Source organism: Equus asinus, chromosome 17, assembly GCF_041296235.1.
Source record: "Equus asinus isolate D_3611 breed Donkey chromosome 17, EquAss-T2T_v2, whole genome shotgun sequence".
Taxonomy (NCBI): domain Eukaryota; kingdom Metazoa; phylum Chordata; class Mammalia; order Perissodactyla; family Equidae; genus Equus; species Equus asinus.
The window spans coordinates 18,098,026-18,116,758 of NC_091806.1; the positions used below are offsets into that span (position 1 = coordinate 18,098,026).

At 35.4% G+C, this 18,733-nt stretch overlaps 1 protein-coding gene across 1 annotated transcript; it reads left to right on the forward strand.

Moving 5' to 3' along the window:
- Window positions 1-13,048: 13,048 nt before the first annotated feature.
- LOC139040709 (olfactory receptor 4A5-like) lies at window positions 13,049-13,996 on the forward strand. Its single transcript, XM_070487469.1, has one exon. It carries the CDS (start codon window positions 13,049-13,051, stop codon window positions 13,994-13,996), a length of 948 nt encoding a protein of 315 aa, XP_070343570.1.
- The last annotated feature ends 4,737 nt before the right edge of the window (window positions 13,997-18,733 follow it).

The following is an 18,733-nucleotide window of genomic DNA, read 5'->3' on the forward strand; positions in this document are numbered from 1 at the left end:
TCTAGAGTCAAGATAATCTCATGGGAAAGGAATAATAGTGTCTTTCCTAAGAGTTATCACCCATTTGTGTGCTTCTTTGCTTTCTGTCATGATTTTCCCTTTTAACCATTTATTACCCTTCTGAACCCAATTTCAGATTTTGATTTAGCCATTATTGTTTGAGTTGTGAGGGGTATAATATGTTCATGTGATATACTTCTTAGTCCATTTATGCCCACTAGACATGGGGAAATTTGTTTGCCTTGGTTCAATAAGATGAAATTTGGGGGAGAAAATTGGCACGTTATGTATTGTTCCAACAGCTTGATAGTGTTTTCATTTATGATTTGGATCATAGGCTAAATGAAGTCCAAAGTGGAATTAAAAGTCTATTTCAAGATAAATCTATTTGAGGTCACCAGGTCACATCATTTATCTCATATATTCAAGTGGCTACTCCTGGAGGTTAGGTCAAAGGCATTCTATTCTTTTTTGAGTCAATACCTGGATTCTTTGGGGGGATCAACATTACCCACTTTAATCTTCCTTCTGAATACTGTAAGACCTTCCACAACAGCATTCTTTGTCACGGATATCATGATTATCCGTTCATCGAGGGCTTATTTGTCTGACAAAATGATGAAGCTATTACCTACAACCCATGGATTTATAAATATCCAGACATTGCTCTGAAGGTGAGGACCAAATGCTCCTTGCACTGATAGATAGGCTGCTCATATATCGGGCCACTGGGTGGACTTAACTTTGTCTTATTTGACCTACATTTTACCTTTTACATTTCAAGGGGAATTTTAGCAGATTTCCATGTGAATCCTACCCTTCAGTTTGGGAACTTCCATTGGGGAATCAAGTATCTTGTGTTTCTTTAGCAGGAAGCGAATAATTAAATTCATATCATTTAGCAATAAAAGTGAGTGGCCAACTCTGCCAGAGGTTCTATTTTGTTCTGAAAGTTATGCTTGTGACTATGAAGTACTTCCCCTGTGCCACCTCTCATAGCATATTTCTGTATATACTATTTCCATTTCATTAAAGAACTTTGTTATTCTACTCCATTTTTATGGAATGACCTTCTGACATCACCCATGGCATAAAGGACACTGGTGATGCATTTAAGTTGTGTCTACAAACATCCAAAGACTTTCAGTGGTTGTCTTTCAAATAAGCTGCTTCTGGACACTGAATCAAGGAATTATTGAATCCCAAATCCCAGTGTTCATTAAGGGTAGCAGTATTTGGCCTCTGCCAAAGTCTCCTGGCTGCAAATATCTATATGGTAGACACTTCTGATAATATCTGAGCACTGATATTATGGGATTCCAGGGAACTTCCCATTAAAATCTAGAGCCAGGGTCATTTCTTCCTTGTTACTAGGACTTGAAAGGGCTAGAGGTGTGTTTGGCAGGGTTGGTAGAATGTCTGTAATGATCAAGGACCGTGTTATTCCTAGAAACTTGTCTGATTGCTTCAGGCTCTGTATTTTGACTAGATTGATGGGTCATATTTCACTAACCATATGTATCATAGCTTTTATATTCTCTCAAGCTTCTTCCTCTGAAAAAAAACTATTATGTTGTTATCAGTGTAATAAATTCACCTACTTTGAGTATAGTCACATCTAAATTTCATTAAAAACTATGGCAGTATGCTAAGTATATATATCCTTGGGACAAAATGGTAAACATATATGGCATTGCTTTCCACATAAAAGAAAACTATGCCTGACATTCCTTTGATTCTAAAAGTTCATGTGGAAACATAAACATAAAGATATGCAAATCACAGTTAAATTTGAAAGAGTAATGAGGTATTCTAGATGACAATACAGATTATAATGTTGCAACAAGTAAAATCATGTGATAGTTTCAAAAAAATATATATATATAAATGAATAAAAGGACTTATAAAATAACCCAATTACACATACATATTTGAAATGAGGGTATTTCAGTTAGGATAGTTTTGCTTGTAAATGACAAAAAACTCAACTCAAATTGTTTTGAAATATAAAGATACTTGTTGATTGGCTAACTTAACTGCAAACTTCGAAGTTATGGAAACCTTCATAATTAGTTGATCAAATGGATCAATTATGTTATAAAGGAATTCTTTTCTTAATTCACCATGTCCCATTTGTCACAGTCTTGGATTTATCTTAAATCTGGCTCCAATAGTGCTAGAAGGATTGCTATATGTAGCAAGTCAGAAAGAGGTTCTTTCTATGACTCTGGTAGAGGTAACTGACCCTGATTATCAGATACTATAACACAGTGGTGACAAGGAAAATTATTTTTGCCTCTCAGGCGATCCACTTGGCTACCTCTTGCTTCTGTCATCCAATTGTGACAGTAAAAGAGAAAATACAGGAACCTTGGCCTGAAAAGACATAATGAAGAGGTGATAAGACATTTTTGGGGTGAAGTTCTGGGCTACATCTCTAGGTAAGTCACTGAGACCAGTCATGGTGTTAGTGAAAGGTGAAATAAGAACTGAATTGATAATGAAGGAAGAAGATGATGAGCGGAAGTTGCAACTCTAACATCAGCTGCAGTAGTAATGTACATAGCTTATCCATCTAACCGTTCTCTTCTAATTTTCCCCCAGAAAGAGGATCCTAGTGGAGCTGTCCCCATAATGTATATGATAAAATGGACTCAAGCAGCATAAGAGGTGGACTGTGGTGTATATGGTGATCTACTACCCTGCTCTCCGTTTGGGGAAGAAGACTTTGTTGCTCCTGCTGCTGTGAGTGCTGTTAGTAGTCATTCTCTTCAAGGTTAGCTTCTTCAAGGTTCATATAAGTTGCAGAAGGCCTCTTTATCAAAGGTCTCATGCCCTTTCCCAGAGCAGTCCCTCACTGTCTCCAGATCAATAATTAGATTCAGGTGTCAGTAGAGCCAAAAGAGGAAATACAGTTGTGTTTTAGAAGGAAATAGTTTATTTAACTAAAAATATTGCAGAATCTTGGTAATATGTACTGGTAATAGCTGGAGTAAAATAGGTGGAAATGGATCTCTTGGATATTGAAACAGAGGAGGGCAAAATATAAGGTTATACGAGGGAAAGTATTAGCATGGGGATATTCTGTCATGAATATGCACGAGATAAAATATAAGATGACTAAAAGTTACTGAGCACATACTGTATGCTAAACACATAGGAGACTATTCTAAACTTTCAGAGTAGGGTCTTCCAAGTGGTACCATAACTCAGCTTTCAGTAGGCCATTCCAACGTGCTATTCAACCAGTTGCTTCTAGGTGATGGACAATATGGTTACACCAGTGAATTCTATGGTGGTGAGCAATTTGCTTTACTTTATTTACTGTAAAATGTGTCTTTTGGTTAGCGACGACAATGAGTGGAATACCATGTCAACGGATAAATGATTCTGATCCATGAATAATCAGGCAGACTGAAGCACTGCAAGTAGAAGGGACAAATATTTACCAAGAACATATGATGCCAAGATGCTGGCTCCTCTAGGTTGAGGCGTTTCAATGAAGTAATCTGCCACAGGTTGTTGGCTGGTTTCCCTAGATTATTGTGCCCTGTTAAGAAGTCAGTGATGGACTTTACTGATGGAATTTTGGACATTCAGCAGTACTAAAGCCAGCTCAGGATTGGTGAAAGATAGATCATGTTGTTCACTGAGCCTATGTAGAGCATTCGTCTCTGCGATAGTGACCACAAAAGTAGCTGGGGAAAATGCTGAGTGATATGCACAAGACAGGTCCTCTTGTCAACCGAACTTTTGAGACCCTTCTCTGCAGTGATCTCTGATGGTACTTATACAAGAAACAAACCTTGTGGCATTCAGTGTCTATTCTAGGGGATCTATCCACATACCACTCCTCCAAACTGCTTTGTTGTCCATTCTTCCATTTGTTTTCCTTGTTCAAATCCATAGTGATGGTCCACAAGTCAGCGTAGGTCCATAACTCAGGCAATATGCAGATTTATTCATACACTTACTCTTATTTTTATTCTTTCCATCCCTCTGCTTATTTTGGCCTCACTTTTATGTTATGTTAACAACTTCTTGAAAATACATTTAGTGCATTGGTTTTTCAAGATTTATCGTTTTCTAATACACACAAATAAGATTTTAGTTGACTCTCACAAGTTTTGATATGTTTTAATTCGTTACTGTTGAGCTCAAAATATTTTCTAATTTCTCTCATGATTTACTTTACCCATGAGTTACTTAGAAATGCACTGTTTAATTTTCAAAAACACAGGAGTTTTCTAGTTTTAGACTTTTATTTTCTAGCTTATTTTCCTCATGTTCAGAGACACAACTTATGAATATAATTTTGAAATTTTTTGAGAATTGCTTTATGGCCCAGCATATAACCAATTTTGAAAAATGTTCCATGTGCACTTGGAAAGAGTATGTATTTTGCAGTTGTTGGATGCATTGCTTTCTTATGTCAATAGATTACATTTGTTAATGAGGTTGTCTAAATTTTTTATATCTTTATGAATTTTTGGTGTGTATGTTCTTGCAATTACTGAGACGTGTTAATCTCTCTATTATTGCTGATTTATCTCTTATTCCTTTTAGTTCAATCTATGTTTTTTTTAAAAAGTTATGAAACTATGCTTTTAGTTGCATATCAGCTTAAAATTGTTATATATTTCTTCTCTATTGACGTTTTGCAGTTGTAAAACTTCTGTATGTGGAAATGTGTCCTGCCTTGAAGTCTACTTTTTTCTGATGTTAGTATAGAAACAGTGCACTTTTTTTCAGTTAGATTTTATGCAGTTTATTCCACTATTTTATTTTCACGTTTTATCCTCATATTTAAGATGTTCATCTTGTAAGGTTCATGCCATTGAGCTCTGTTTTCATTTGGCACTCTGAAGATGTCATTCCTCTTCTTGCTTTCAGTCCTTTTAAGAAATTGGTTGTCAGCATTGTTGTTACTTCCTTGAATGCAATATGTCCTTAGGTTTTCTCTGTCTTTTGGGTTTATGCTGTACCATTTCTATTTATCCTTTTTGAAAATTTATCCTCTTAAAATTTTATTCTTCATGAAATTTGTAACTCCCTATGAATATACAGCTTAATGTCTTTCAGGAATTTTGGAAAAATTTCAGCCATATCTCTTCAAATATTTTGCCTAGTCTCTTTCTTTTATCTTTCTGGAATTATAGTTAAATTAAAAGTATGTTGGAGCTACACACTGTGCCTTTTAAATGTATTTTGTGCTATTTTCTGCATTGTCCAAACTTTTATCTCTCTCTGCTTTTGTTTGCATATTCTCTTCTAATCTTACTTCCCATTTATGAATCCTCTATTCATATGTGTCTACTTTGCTGTTAAAACCAATGATTGAGTTCTTAATTTCAGTTACTATATATTTTAGTTTTCAAATTTCTTTTATTCAATTTATTATCCATCTTGATCTTTAATTATTTGAACACACTAGGTTTATTTTAAAATGCTTGTTTTTTCATAGTCTGGATCATCTATACCTGTTTCTATTACCATTGCTTTTCACTTAGGCCTTGTATTCTCCTATGCTTTGTTGTTTTTGTTTTTGTGCCAGATTTTATATTTCAAAAGCTGTGGAGATAATTCAAGGATTTTATGATGTTTTCTTCTTTAAGAGGATTTTGTTTTGTTTCTAGCTACCAGCTAGGCTTGGGGAAAAATAAATCCCAGATAATCTAATCTAATCAAGAAATTAGATGATTAAGGTTGGCTCGAGGTTCTCTGAGAACTACTCTATAGTAGTAGAAATATTTACCATGATTCCAAGAGTAAAGCCCTTTGTGGTCTCAAATGAGAGCCTGTTTGTTTACAAAAGCCTCTTCTTGATAGACCCACAATTTCATTTGTTGTTGCCCAGGGTAAAGCATCTGTGGAAGTTCCACTTAGCTTTTCAGCCTTTCATTTGTGGCTTTTAGAATTGGGCCATATCTTCAGAAAAAGAAGCAGTGAAATGCAGGGTTTTAGCTCTCTAGTTTCTCTTCTCTTCAAAATTTTGGACCTACAAATCCTCGATTCCTTGTTAGATCTCTGATACTTTTAAACACATACATTTTATATTTTTCTAGCTCTTCCAATTGTTCTTATTGGAAGATTTGATGCAGAACAACCCATTCTTACTTTTCCAGATGACAAATATTATCTCTCTATTTAATTTTCTAGTTTGGAATGGATGTGGCTTGTAGAGAATTTACTGGGTATTATTACGTATTTTTAGGCAATGTCTATACCAGTTAATATTTTAAGTGTATTATTCTTATTGGGGCACATAAATTCAGCCTCTGGGCTGCAGTAGACATCATCTTTCTAGAAAATCCCTTCACTTCATTCAGTTACACAGAAAGCTTTAGTAGTTCTTTGCATTCAGCTGGAAGGGGGACATAGAGAACTATACCTATGCATATATTAGTTCTCCAGCTCTGAGTCATAATTCAGTTCACAGGAACCCTGATCATATCAGATAGTTCTCTTAAATTAATAATAACTACTATATCCTTTGCCATTCACTGGTAAGAGAGGAAAAGTGCTTAGATCTATTCTTTAAGTCTTACAAATAATACACGTAACATTTGGGCTTACTGGTTTTCTTCCATTTATTAGGTAAGCTGAAAACTTCCAACTTTTGATGTGGCTTAGTACATAATAAAGATCTTCAGATGGTTCATACAGGTATTTAATGACTCTTTACCTAAGACCCTTATGACCTAGAAAATTCAATATTAAACTAAATATGTGTGGAGATGAACATCCTCAGTGGAACCCATAGTAAGGTTTGATGTACAGGCAGGCTCTTGTTGAAAACTAATTCCTTTCCTGTAGAAACAGTTACCAGTTGATATTGAACTAAAATTAAGGGAATAAATATCATTATGATTCCACCTGACATAGATTCAGACAGTTCTCAACAACCTCCACTCCAATAGAGAACTACAGGTCTGTGATCACTTGTCTTTTCAAGAATTGAAATATCTACCATGTCTGCTCAGGTAAGGGAAACATAAGAAAAAGTTAACAAATGGGACTATATGAGCCTAAAAAGCTTCTGCAAAGCAAAGGAAACCATGAAGAAAATGAAAAGACAACCCACCAACTGGGAGAAAATATTTGCAAATCATTTATCAGACAAGAGGTTGATCTCCAAAGTAGATAAAGAACTCACACAACTCAACAACAACAAAAAGCAAACAACCGGATCAAAAAATGGGCAGAGGATATGAATAGACATTTTTCCAAGGAAGATATAGAGATGGCCAACAAGCACATGAAAAGATGTTCATCATGACTAATTAGTGGGGAAATGCAAGTCAAAACTACAATGAGATATCACCTTACACCAGTCAGAATGGTTATAATTACCAAGAAAAAAAATCAGCAAATGTTGGAGAGGATGTGGAGCACCACGCTGCTAGTGGGAATGCAAACTTGTGCAACCAGTATGGAAAACAGTATGGAGATTCTTCAAAAAACTAAAAATAGAAATACCATATGACCCAGCTATCCTGCTACTGGGTATCTACACATTAAGGTGAAATCAACAATCCAAAGTAACATATGCACCCCTATGTTCATTGCGTCACTATTCACAATAGCCAAGACATAGAAACAATGTAAGTGCTCATCGACTGATGATTGGATAAAGATGTGATATATATATACAATGGAACTGTACTCAGCCATAGAAAAAGACAAATTCATCCCATTTGCAACAACGTGGACGGACCTGGAGGATATTATGCTAAGCAAAATAAGCCAGACTGAGAAAGACAAACACCAGATGATTTCAGTCATATGTGGAATATAAGCAAATACATGGACAAAGAAAACAGTTCAGTAGTTACCAGGGAAAGGGGGGTGGGGCGGTAGGCGCAAGGGCTGAAATGGAGCACTTGTGTGGTGAAAGACAAAAATAATGTACAACTGAAATTTCGCAATGATGTAAACTATTATGAATCTCAATAAAAAACAATTAGGAAGGAAAAAGAAAAATGGGAAAAATATTTTAAAATATACTACATGAATCTGAGTTTGTTTTAATTATGGAAAACTCATTCTTGGGTAAACTAACTTTATTTGATATGCAAATACAAGCCTTAATAATCTGAGGAAAAATGAGTACAGGTCTTAGGGAAGAATTCAGGTCTTTGATGGATTATTCATGAAAAGGCAAAAAATTACGTTTGAAGATTAGTTTTTCCATGTGTAATAGTTTCAGAACAGAAGTGCCACCACCTTCTCCTAAAATAAATTTATTTTCAGAAATTAAAAAAAAAGAATTCAAATATCAGCTTCAATTACTTCTCAGTCTTAGTGCTTTCTCCCTCTGAGCCTCAGGGCCCCTTGAGCAAAGGTTATAACAGCTGCAGTAAGGAGCTCTTTTGTTGTGGATGTGAATCACAAGGAAACTTGAAACTGATTTTCCTTTCATTTTGGCTGAAATACTTGCCTTGCCTAAATATTTCCTAACATGAAGCTCTTAATTTGTTATTTACTTTGTTTAACATTTTTTTCTTTTCACATTATTGGCTTTTCACATATTTGGCTGTTTACTACTCTTTGTTGGCAAGAGCCAAATCTTTTTTTCTCTATGGATTATTCTAGGGGAGAACACTGTCCAGAAGAGGTTACTTTACTTGAATTTGTTCCACATATTCTAATAAACTAATCTATAGTGACCTTACATCATCTTTCATTTAAAACAGCATGATGTAAAAACCGTAGGCTGAGTCCATGCAAATAAATGGAAGAATTATTTTCCTTATGGAGTGGCCCAAGAGATTTCCAGGATGGAGTCTATCTTCAACTCATGTCTGGTCCTCTAGATGTTTTCATGTTATATTTTCCTGTTCATAGATATCCTTCATTGCTTGTAGAAATTTATTAAATTTCTCAATTTTCTTGGAGGAAGTTGGATAGATGTAGAGACATGCTTTTAATTAGGGAGGAAGCAGCCTTAGGGATGAGCTATTTGAATGATTGAAAGTCTAAAGAGTTCTGCTATTACCAGGAGGAATGCTCTCATTGGTTATTCTAGGAAGTTAAATCCCAGTATTTGTCTTGTTAGGCACCTGGATATATTAATGGTTAGAGACATGAATGTCATCCTAAATCCTCAAAGTAAAGTACTTTTTCGTTGCCTCACTGTAATTGACTGAGGAGAAACATTCAAATAATCAATGTCAGTGTTTAAAAATTTGGGGGCAGTTTGTTTTGGCAAGGAAGGGGCTTGGCCAAGTTAATCTCCACTAATTACATCACTTTTTACATAGTCTGAGAACAGAGCAGCTTTGTTTATCTTTGAAGAAATTTTCCCAGCAGGTGAGAATGTTCAATTATCTTTGCACAGTAAATATTTATGTTGTATTTAAAACTGTCTTTATATTCTAGGCATCCACACCCAATACTTCCACGTTTATCTAAAAGATTGAGGTAATGGGGAACCTGAGTGGAAGTATGGAAAGTGCGGCCACCTGAAGTTATTTCTAGATCCACTGATCAGTCATACGTTACTGTGTGTTCTGTGTTCACACATAGGTATATGAAGGTCTATGTTACCCTCAGTGAAGGAAGCACTGATTTTAGAGATCAAGGAAAAAACCAAGAGGTGAGTTCTTGAAAAATCAACAGGGGATACTCATTGAAAAGTCATATGTTTAAAGATAGCTAATTCTTAAATATCATATATTTTCATTGGACGAAGTCTGAATTTAGTAACGTAAGCTAGGAACACACAGAAATAAACCAGAATATACAAAGTGTATTTGCTTTTAGTATTACAGCCTGACAGATGTTTGTTGTCCGTTTCGCCAAATAACAAAGAGAAACGTGCAATGCATTACAAGTACACTCATGAATTAATAATCTTGGTTCACGGGCTATTATATTTTATGTGATATGTTAATATTTATAATTACTTTTACATGTTTAGAGAATTTAAAATCATATGTCATACCAAACGTGTTAAAATATAAAGCAATGAAAAACTATTTTGTTCTGGGAGCTTGATGAGGGCTTTTATGTGTGAATCTTTTAGAACTATCACAGCAACCACGTTTGTACACATTCATAAAGAAACCCATACTCAGGGAAGTGTCTTGCTTGCTGTCACTTAGAGGCATAAAATTGTAAAATTGTAAAGGACTGTAGTATTTTTCTACCTATAGTATTTTAATGTCTTTTTAAAAAATCATATTCTTAAGAAACTACGTTAAATGATAGTTACAAAATAAAGAAGTGTTAACTTACTGGTTTAATTTGAAAACCTAGTAATACTATCTTTTGGTTTTTATAATATCAAATCTTTGATGACTTAAACTACGGAGAATACGTTATATACCTAATTTTCACATATAAATAATTTAACTGGTAGTAGAAGATTCATCCTGGTGAAATCCAATATTGATGATTAATGAGAGTAAGAGCACTAGATTCTGCAGAAAGTAAGGAGTGAAAAAAAGTAATTGGATATAGATGACCTTTTACTCTTATGTTCTTCAACAGGTGAGCCTTTAACAACCTACAGCTTCCACAACAACAGAACTTCTGAATCAAGTGGGAGCAGTGATGTGAGTGAGTGTGTGGAATGTTCACCACAGGGGGCTTCTAAAGAAGGGGGCAGTGATGTGAATGAGTGTGTGGAATGTTCCCCACAGCGGATTTTTAAAGAAAACTCAGACTTTCCTGCATCTATCCTCCCCGCCTGCCAAATCTGTGTGAATGGAATCAACTTGTCTACATCTGAGGTTTAATAATTGTGTAAAGTTTTTCGAGCAGTGAATAATCTGCAAATTTGGGTTTGTGTCTGTAATTATACAATTCTTCTCTCTTGTTTAATTCTGTCCTTACCATCAGATGTAAGGTCTCTGAGAAATGAATGCTTCCTTTCCTTTTGAATTTTCTTTTCTTTTTTTACTAGGATGTGCTCTGTGTTTATTTGCTATGGCTTCCCAAGGAGCCTCCTGGGTAACCCCTGGAAGCCTCAGGGAATTGGGCTTCCAGCTCTTGTTCACTAAAGGAAATGTTTTTGAAGATTTTTTTAAAGAATATGACTTCACTTCATTATCACATTAATATTCTTATTGGGTGAAAATTCATTTCTCAAATATAATTTCTTCTTACTGATTTGATCCTTGTTTTCTTTCATTTTCTACTTTTTTTCTAGTATTATGCTTGCTTCTAGCTAAAATACATTCCATCATAGGCAAATATTACTAGTCATATATACTAAAATAGATAATTCCTAAATATACCTTCTTATCTTATACCCAAATTGGGGTTCATGAATTCTAGCTATGATATTCTTTTTATCCTGGACTATGTCTATAATTCTTATCAAATTGACAAAGATCCAGATGGCTTGTTCTGATGCAGTGTTCATAGTGAGGCACTCAAGAACATTAATAATAGCTGTCATTCATTGAGGCTTTATCAGGTGCCAGGCACTTACCAGGTTTTAGGGACTTTATATATAATAAAACAACCACCCCAATAGGTAGGCACGATTGGTATCCCCATTTCAAAAATGATGAAATTGAAGCATAGAGAGGTTTATTAAGTTGCCCAGTGTCACCTAGATAGTAGGTGGCAAAGCTGAGATTCCAACACAGACAGAGCAGCTCCAGAGTCCACATTACTCATCACTGTGCTGTCTTCTCTCTCCAAAGATCTTTTGGATCTTAAATAGGTACACACTGAATGAGAAACTTGTAGTCACTACTTGGTCTCTGTGGTTATCAAATCCCGTTACCACTGGCTAGCTTTTTTCAAGTAATGGTGATAAGCTTGAAAAGTTTTATTTAGTTATAAAAATATGAAGAAAAAAATTGTCAGCAGAGTAGAATAAGGTGGAGCTGCACTAATAGTACCATAGACAGTTGGACTGGAAAGGATTTGGGGCCATCTAGTTTAAACCCTTTGTTTTCCAAAGAGCAAACTGAGCAGGATTGTAATTACATTTTGAAAATGACTCAAACCCATGGCTTTTTATACTGAACTTGGACTTTTCCCTTGAGTACGCTGCTTTTTCAAATCTGAGCACTGAAGTTCAGTTTTTGAGTTCTCTCAGTACCTAAGAAGCATTGCAAATAAAACTATGTCGCATTGTCCTCTACCTCTCTTTCCAGTGCCTGTTTTCTCTGACCTCACTACCTTTCTCATCCCAAGAATTTTGAAAAAAAAAAGCTAGATGTTAATGCAATAGTTGGTGATAGTCATGAGGCATTTCAGTTCAGTTCAAAAATATTTGCTGAAAATTTAGGTAGTGTTGTGTGCATTAAGATTTGTGGGAAGGCAAAGATTAAGTGGAGAGAATTACTACTCCTTAAAAAGCTGACAGAAAGTCAGTCAGAACAAGTAGTGGCTACAGGGGATAATACTTAAATAATTTTGTAGTTATTTGATACAGTTCAAAGTCTAGTTTCTTTAAATTTAATGAGAGATTCATGAAGACTGAATGTCCTTTGAGACATAAAGGACTGTACATCTAATAGTGGAATATCATAGTATTAAGTGAGTTGTTCCAGAAGAGACATTGTCTTTGGTGCTACGTAGATCATATTGTCAAGGTACTTACTACAAATACTACCAACTCAAAGGTCTGAATCCATGCCAATTTATTTAGAGTTTATCACCACCACCAGTGAGTAAGTTTCTGGAGAATAGGAGCCCTTTCCCTGTTCATCATTGCAGACTTCTGTGCCAAAAACGGACACAATTTAAATGTCTTTATTAAATGTAGGACTTGACTATTGGCCTTTGATTACGTTCTCCACAGAGGAGAAGATCCACTAGGACTTTGAGATAGAATCTGTTACTTGTAATCCAGGCAAATTCATCTGAGGAGAAGTAGAATTGTCAAAGGAAGATGTAATGGGCTCTTTGGTAGAAGACCTCAATAGATATTTACTAAATGTTTATTGAGTGTAAACCACTGTGGAAGACATAATGATGAAGATGTGTCTATAACATAATAAACGTATTCACTGTCATGTTCACAATTTCATTTCAGGTCCTGTTCTGAGCTCTCATCCCTGAAACAGGCCTTATGGAAGAGTAAATGGGACATAGTAACAATGTGACAGAATTTGTCCTCCTGGGCCTCACTCAGGATCCTGAGGGGCAAAAGGCATTATTTTTCATGTTTTTACTCATCTACATTGTGACAATGGTGGGCAACTTGATCATTGTGTTGACTGTTTTTGCCAGCCCCTCTCTGGGCTCCCCAATGTACTACTTCCTTGTCCATCTATCACTCATGGATGCAGTTTATTCCACTGTCATTTCACCCAAATTGATTATAGACTTACTCTGTGATAAAAAGACAATCTCCTTCCCAGCTTGCATGGGACAGCTATTTCTAGAACACTTATTTGCTGGTTCTGAGGTCTTCATTCTGGTGGCAATGGCCTATGATCGCTATGTGGCCATCTGTAAGCCGCTGTACTACTTGACTATCATGAATCAACAGGTTTGCATCCTGCTGGTAGTGGTGGCCTGGGTTGGAGGTTTTGTGCACTCTATGGTTCAACTTCTCTTTGTGTACAACCTCCCCTTTTGTGGACCCAATGTCATTGATCACTTCATGTGTGACATGTACCCATTATTGGAACTTGCCTGCACTGACACTTACGTGGTAGGCTTCACTGTGGTTGCCAATGGTGGAGCAATCTGTATGGTCATCTTTATCCTTCTACTAATCTCCCATGGAGTCATTCTGAATTCCCTTAAAGCTCACAGTCAGGAAGGGAGGCGCAAAGCCCTGTCTACCTGCATTTCCCACATCATGGTGGTTGTCCTCTTTTTTGTTCCCTGTATTTTCATGTATGTTAGACCTGTTTCCAACTTTCCCATTGATAAATCCATAACTGTGGTTTGTACAGTTATCACTCCCATGTTGAATCCTTTAATATACACCTTGAGAAATTCAGAGATGAAAAATGCCATGGAAAAACTCTGGTTTAAAAAGTTAACCTTAGGTAGAATAAGAATGTGTCACCCACACTGAACACATTTGTTACTAGTTCTAAAGCAACAAACAGGCAGTAAATTCTGACAATGGATGGTAGTGAATTCAATGGATTCTCTAGGCATGCTTTTCTTTGTTTATACTAGAGCACTAATAGTCCTTTGAGGTTAGAACTAATCTAATAGAGAAATTCTAGAGGATGAATAAAAGGCCCAGATATTTGTCCTATCACAAGGAAAAATAAAAAAAAGAAACTAATTTCACCCTATAACTTTATTTTTCTCAGTTTGTATTCAAATGGGACTTTAAAAGAAAGAGTTATTTATTTTCTAAAGTGAAAAACAAGCTACCTTTGAAAGTTTACTGTCACTCAAAGTAATGAGAAAGTATTTGGCTGATACTTAGAACAAATTTCTGTGGGTGACATTCACGACTATGAGCTTTGCTGTGATGTGGGATTCTTGGCTAGAGACAATGTTGAATAGGATTTAATGGGAATGAATAAAAAGAGTTTTGTGAGTCCATGTACAGGAGTACTATAAACAGAATGTATCTATTCTTTTTTTGGAGGTGGGGAAGATTAGCCCTGAGCTAACATCTGCTGCCAATCCTCCTCTTTTTTGCTGAGGAAGGCTGGCCCTGAGCTAACATCCGTGCCCATCTTGCTTCACTTTATATGTGGGAGGCCTACCACAGCATGATCTGCCAAGCGGTGCCATGTCTGCGCCCGCGATCCCAACCGGCGAACCCTGGGCAGCCGAAGCGGAACTTGCGAACTTAACTGCTGTGCCACTGGGCCGGCCCGAGAATGTATCTATTCTTGTGAAGACAAATAAGTGACTCTTTCATGATTAACTGGGTCTGATACAATAAACCTAACATCAGATACCTGACTGGTGCTTTATCGAGTTCTCTGCAATGGCCTGTATTCATTAATGATATGTTGAGCGTTATGCTACAGAGGTTGCCAGAAAAGCATTGGTGAAGACAAATACATATTATTAAGCCCATGCATGATATTAGACTGCCATTAGATCCAATTTTTACATTGACCCATTTAGCAAGCTGTGAGAGCTTGGAAAGAACTTGACTGTCATTCACAGATGGGTCATCCTGTCAACTTGCTCATCAAGAGTCTTCTCCTTGATGTCTGGTGGGCATTTACATGGAACAAATAGATTTTCATATCATGTTCATTCTAAAAGGTCCATGCACTGCCTTATTATCTACCATACCCTTGCTTTTAATCTTTTTCTTTCTAAGTTCTTGACCAGATAGCCAAGCCATGAATGAGGTAGGTCTATGCCTCAGATTATCTCTTAGCAAAGTTTGTTACCAGATATGCCTCCTGAAAAAATGCCTACTGAGACTACTTCCTTCACTACTCCCTTTCATCACCACCTTGTAGGACTATATGCAATAATAATATTTTTCCTGAAGTCAATGCACTGTGTAAAACCATACATCTAAGTGATTTTTTTTGCCTTAAAAAAAATCTAACTCTCTTAGGTGACCTTTTATGATGCCCTAGGTGTGAATGAGAGAGAAATGATGAAGCAAAAGGAGAAGTTAATTAGGAACGTTAAAAATAGATTATCAAGTGTTAATCTTTAAAAATACTATTTTTTAAAGCAGTTTTAATATCACAGCAAAATTGAGTAGAATATATAGAATTCCCTGTATCCCTGTCCCAAAATAAGTGTGACCTCCTCCATTATTGACATCCTACAACACAGTGGCATACTTATTACATTTGATGGATCTACACTGAAACATCATCATTATCTAAAGTACATAGTTTGCGTTAGGATTCGCCCTTGATATTGTACTTTCTGTAGGTCTGAAAAAATGCACAGTGACAGGAATCCACCATCGTACTATTGTACAGACTAGTTTAACTGCCCTAAAAACCTTCTGTACTCTACCTGTTCATTCCTCCCTCCTGATTAACCCCTAATAAACACTGATCTTTCTATTGTCTCTGTGGCTTTGCCTTTTCCAAAATGTCATATAGTTGGAATCATACAGAATGTAGTCTTTTTGGATTGACTTCTTTCACTAAGTAATATACATGTAAGTTTCTTCCATGTCTTGTCATTTCTCTTTAGTGTTGAATAATGTTACCTTGTCTGGATATGCCACAGTTTATTTGTCCATTCTTCTACTGAAGGATAGCTTGGTTGTTTTGGCAATAATTGTGGGGTTTGGCAATTAAGAGTAAAGCTACTATAAACATCCATGTAAAACTTCTTTGTGGATGAAAGTTTTCAACTTCTTTGGATAAATATTAAAGAAAATGATTTCAGGATAATTTGGTAAGAGTATGTTTAGTTTTGTAGGAGACTGCCAAAATGTCTTCCAAAGTGGCTTCAGCATTTTGAATTCCTACCAGCAATGAATGAAGAGTTCTTTTTGCTGTACATTCTTGCCAGCATTTGGTGTTACCAGTGTTTTGTATTTTGGCCCTTCTAATAGGTGCGTAGTGGTAACTCATTGTTAATTTAATTTGCAATTGCCTGATGATGCACAATATTTAACATCTTTTCAACTTGCCATCTGTATATCTTCTTTGGTGAGTTTTCTGCTAAGGCTTTTCCTCTTTTTTTGGTAAGGTTATTTGTTTCCTTATTATTGAGTTTTAAGAGTTCTTTGTATATTTTGGGTAACAGTCTATTATTATATCTTGCAAATATTTCTTGCAGTAGGTAGCTTGTATTTTCAATCTCTTGCATTGACTTTTGCAAAGTACAAGATTTTAATTTTAATAAAGTCTAGTTTATCAATATTTTCTTTCATGTATCCCACCTTTGGTGTTGTAACTAAGTCATCACCATTCTCAAGATCATCTAGATTTTCTCTTATGTTTTCTTTTAAGGGTTTTATAGTTTTGCCTTTTACATTTAGATATATGATCCATTTTGAGTTAATTTTTCTGAAAAATGTAAGGTCTGTATGGATTTATTTTTTGCATATGTGTGTCTGGTTGTTCCATACCATTTGTTGAAAAGACTATTTTTCCTCCATCGTATTGTCTTTGTGTCTTTGTTGAAGATCAGACAACTATATTTATATGGGTCTATTTCTGGGCTCTCTGTTCCATTCCATGGATCTGTTTAGTACATTTTTTTTGTCACGACTATATTGTCTTCTTTTCTGTATATTTACAGAAAATTTTGTATATAATATAAAACTTATATTATATATAAATTATATAGTAAATTTTTAAGTCCGGTGGTATTAGTCCTCCAGCTTTGTTTTCCTTCAATATTGAATTGACTATTCTGAGTTTTTTGCTTCTCCATATAAACTTTAGAATCATTTGGGTGATATCAACAAAAGAACTTGATGGAATATTGATTGGGATTGCATTAAATTTATTGATCAAGTTGGGAAGAACTGATATCTTGACAACACTGAGACTTCCCATTCATGAACGTGGAATATTTCTCTGTTTATCGAGTTCCTCCTTGATATCTTTCATTAGAGCTTTGTAGTTTTCCCCATACAAATCTTGCATATATTTTGTTAGCTTTATACCTAAGTATTTCACTTTAGAGGGAGGTGCTAATGTATATAGTAATGTGTTTTAATTTCAAATTCCATTTATTCGTTGCTGCTATATAGGATTGACTTTTGTATATTAAGCTTGCATCCTCCAACCTGGCTATAATCTCTTATTAGTTCCAGAAGTTTTTAAAAATCAGTTCTTTTGGATTTTCTGTATAGATGCTCATGCCGTCTGTGAACAAAGACAGTTTTATTTCTTCCTTCTCACCTGTATATCTTTTATTTCCTTTTCTTGTCTTATTGCATTGACTATGATTTGCAGTACAATTTAGAAAAGCAGTGGTTGGAGGCGATATCCTTGTCTTGTTCCTGATCTTAGCAGGTAAGCTTTGAGTTTCTTACATTAAAAATGATATTAGCTGCAGGGTATTTTGTAGATATTCTTTATCAGATTGAAGAAGTTCTCCTCTATTCCTATTTTCACAAGAATTTTTATCACGAATGGGTGCTGAATTTTGTCAGATGCTTTTTCTTCATCTATTGATATGATCATGTGATTTTTCTTCCTTAGTCTGTTGATGTGATGGAGTACATTAATTGATTTAAAATGTTGAACCAGCCTTGCATACCTGGGATAAATCCCACTTGGTCAAGATGTATAAGTGATTTTATACATTGTTGGTTTTGATTTGCTAATATTTTCTTGAGGATTTTTACATTTATGTTCATGAGAGACACTAGTCTGTAGTTTTTTTCTTACAATATCATTGTCTGGTTTTGGTATCAGAGCAATGCTAAACCCATAGAAGAATGATCTTAGACGAGTTGTTGATTTTTCACTTTGTTCAACTTTTTACTTGTTATTAGGTTGGAGTGGCAGCTTTTAAGATCCTTATGTGCCAGACCAACTAATACTGGAATTTGAGTCAATGCTCAAGCAAATTACTTGTGCCTTCTACACCTGTTTGGGCCTAGATATATATATATAGATAGATAGATAGATAGATAGATTTATAGATATATATGTATCTCTACATATCTATATATATGTCTACATATATATATATAATTTCTATTTTAAAATAGTAAGCAGTTTTATTTACGTGTTTTCACAATTTGTTGGATAAAATAACATCTCCTTAACAATGGACATTTTGTTCTCATTTTCTCTTGGAATCCCACGGTTGAAGTTTGTCTATATCAAAGCCTGTTAGCAAGCCTTGAATTACTTTGTCAAGGAGAATTTTTGACAAACGAAGAGTGTACTGA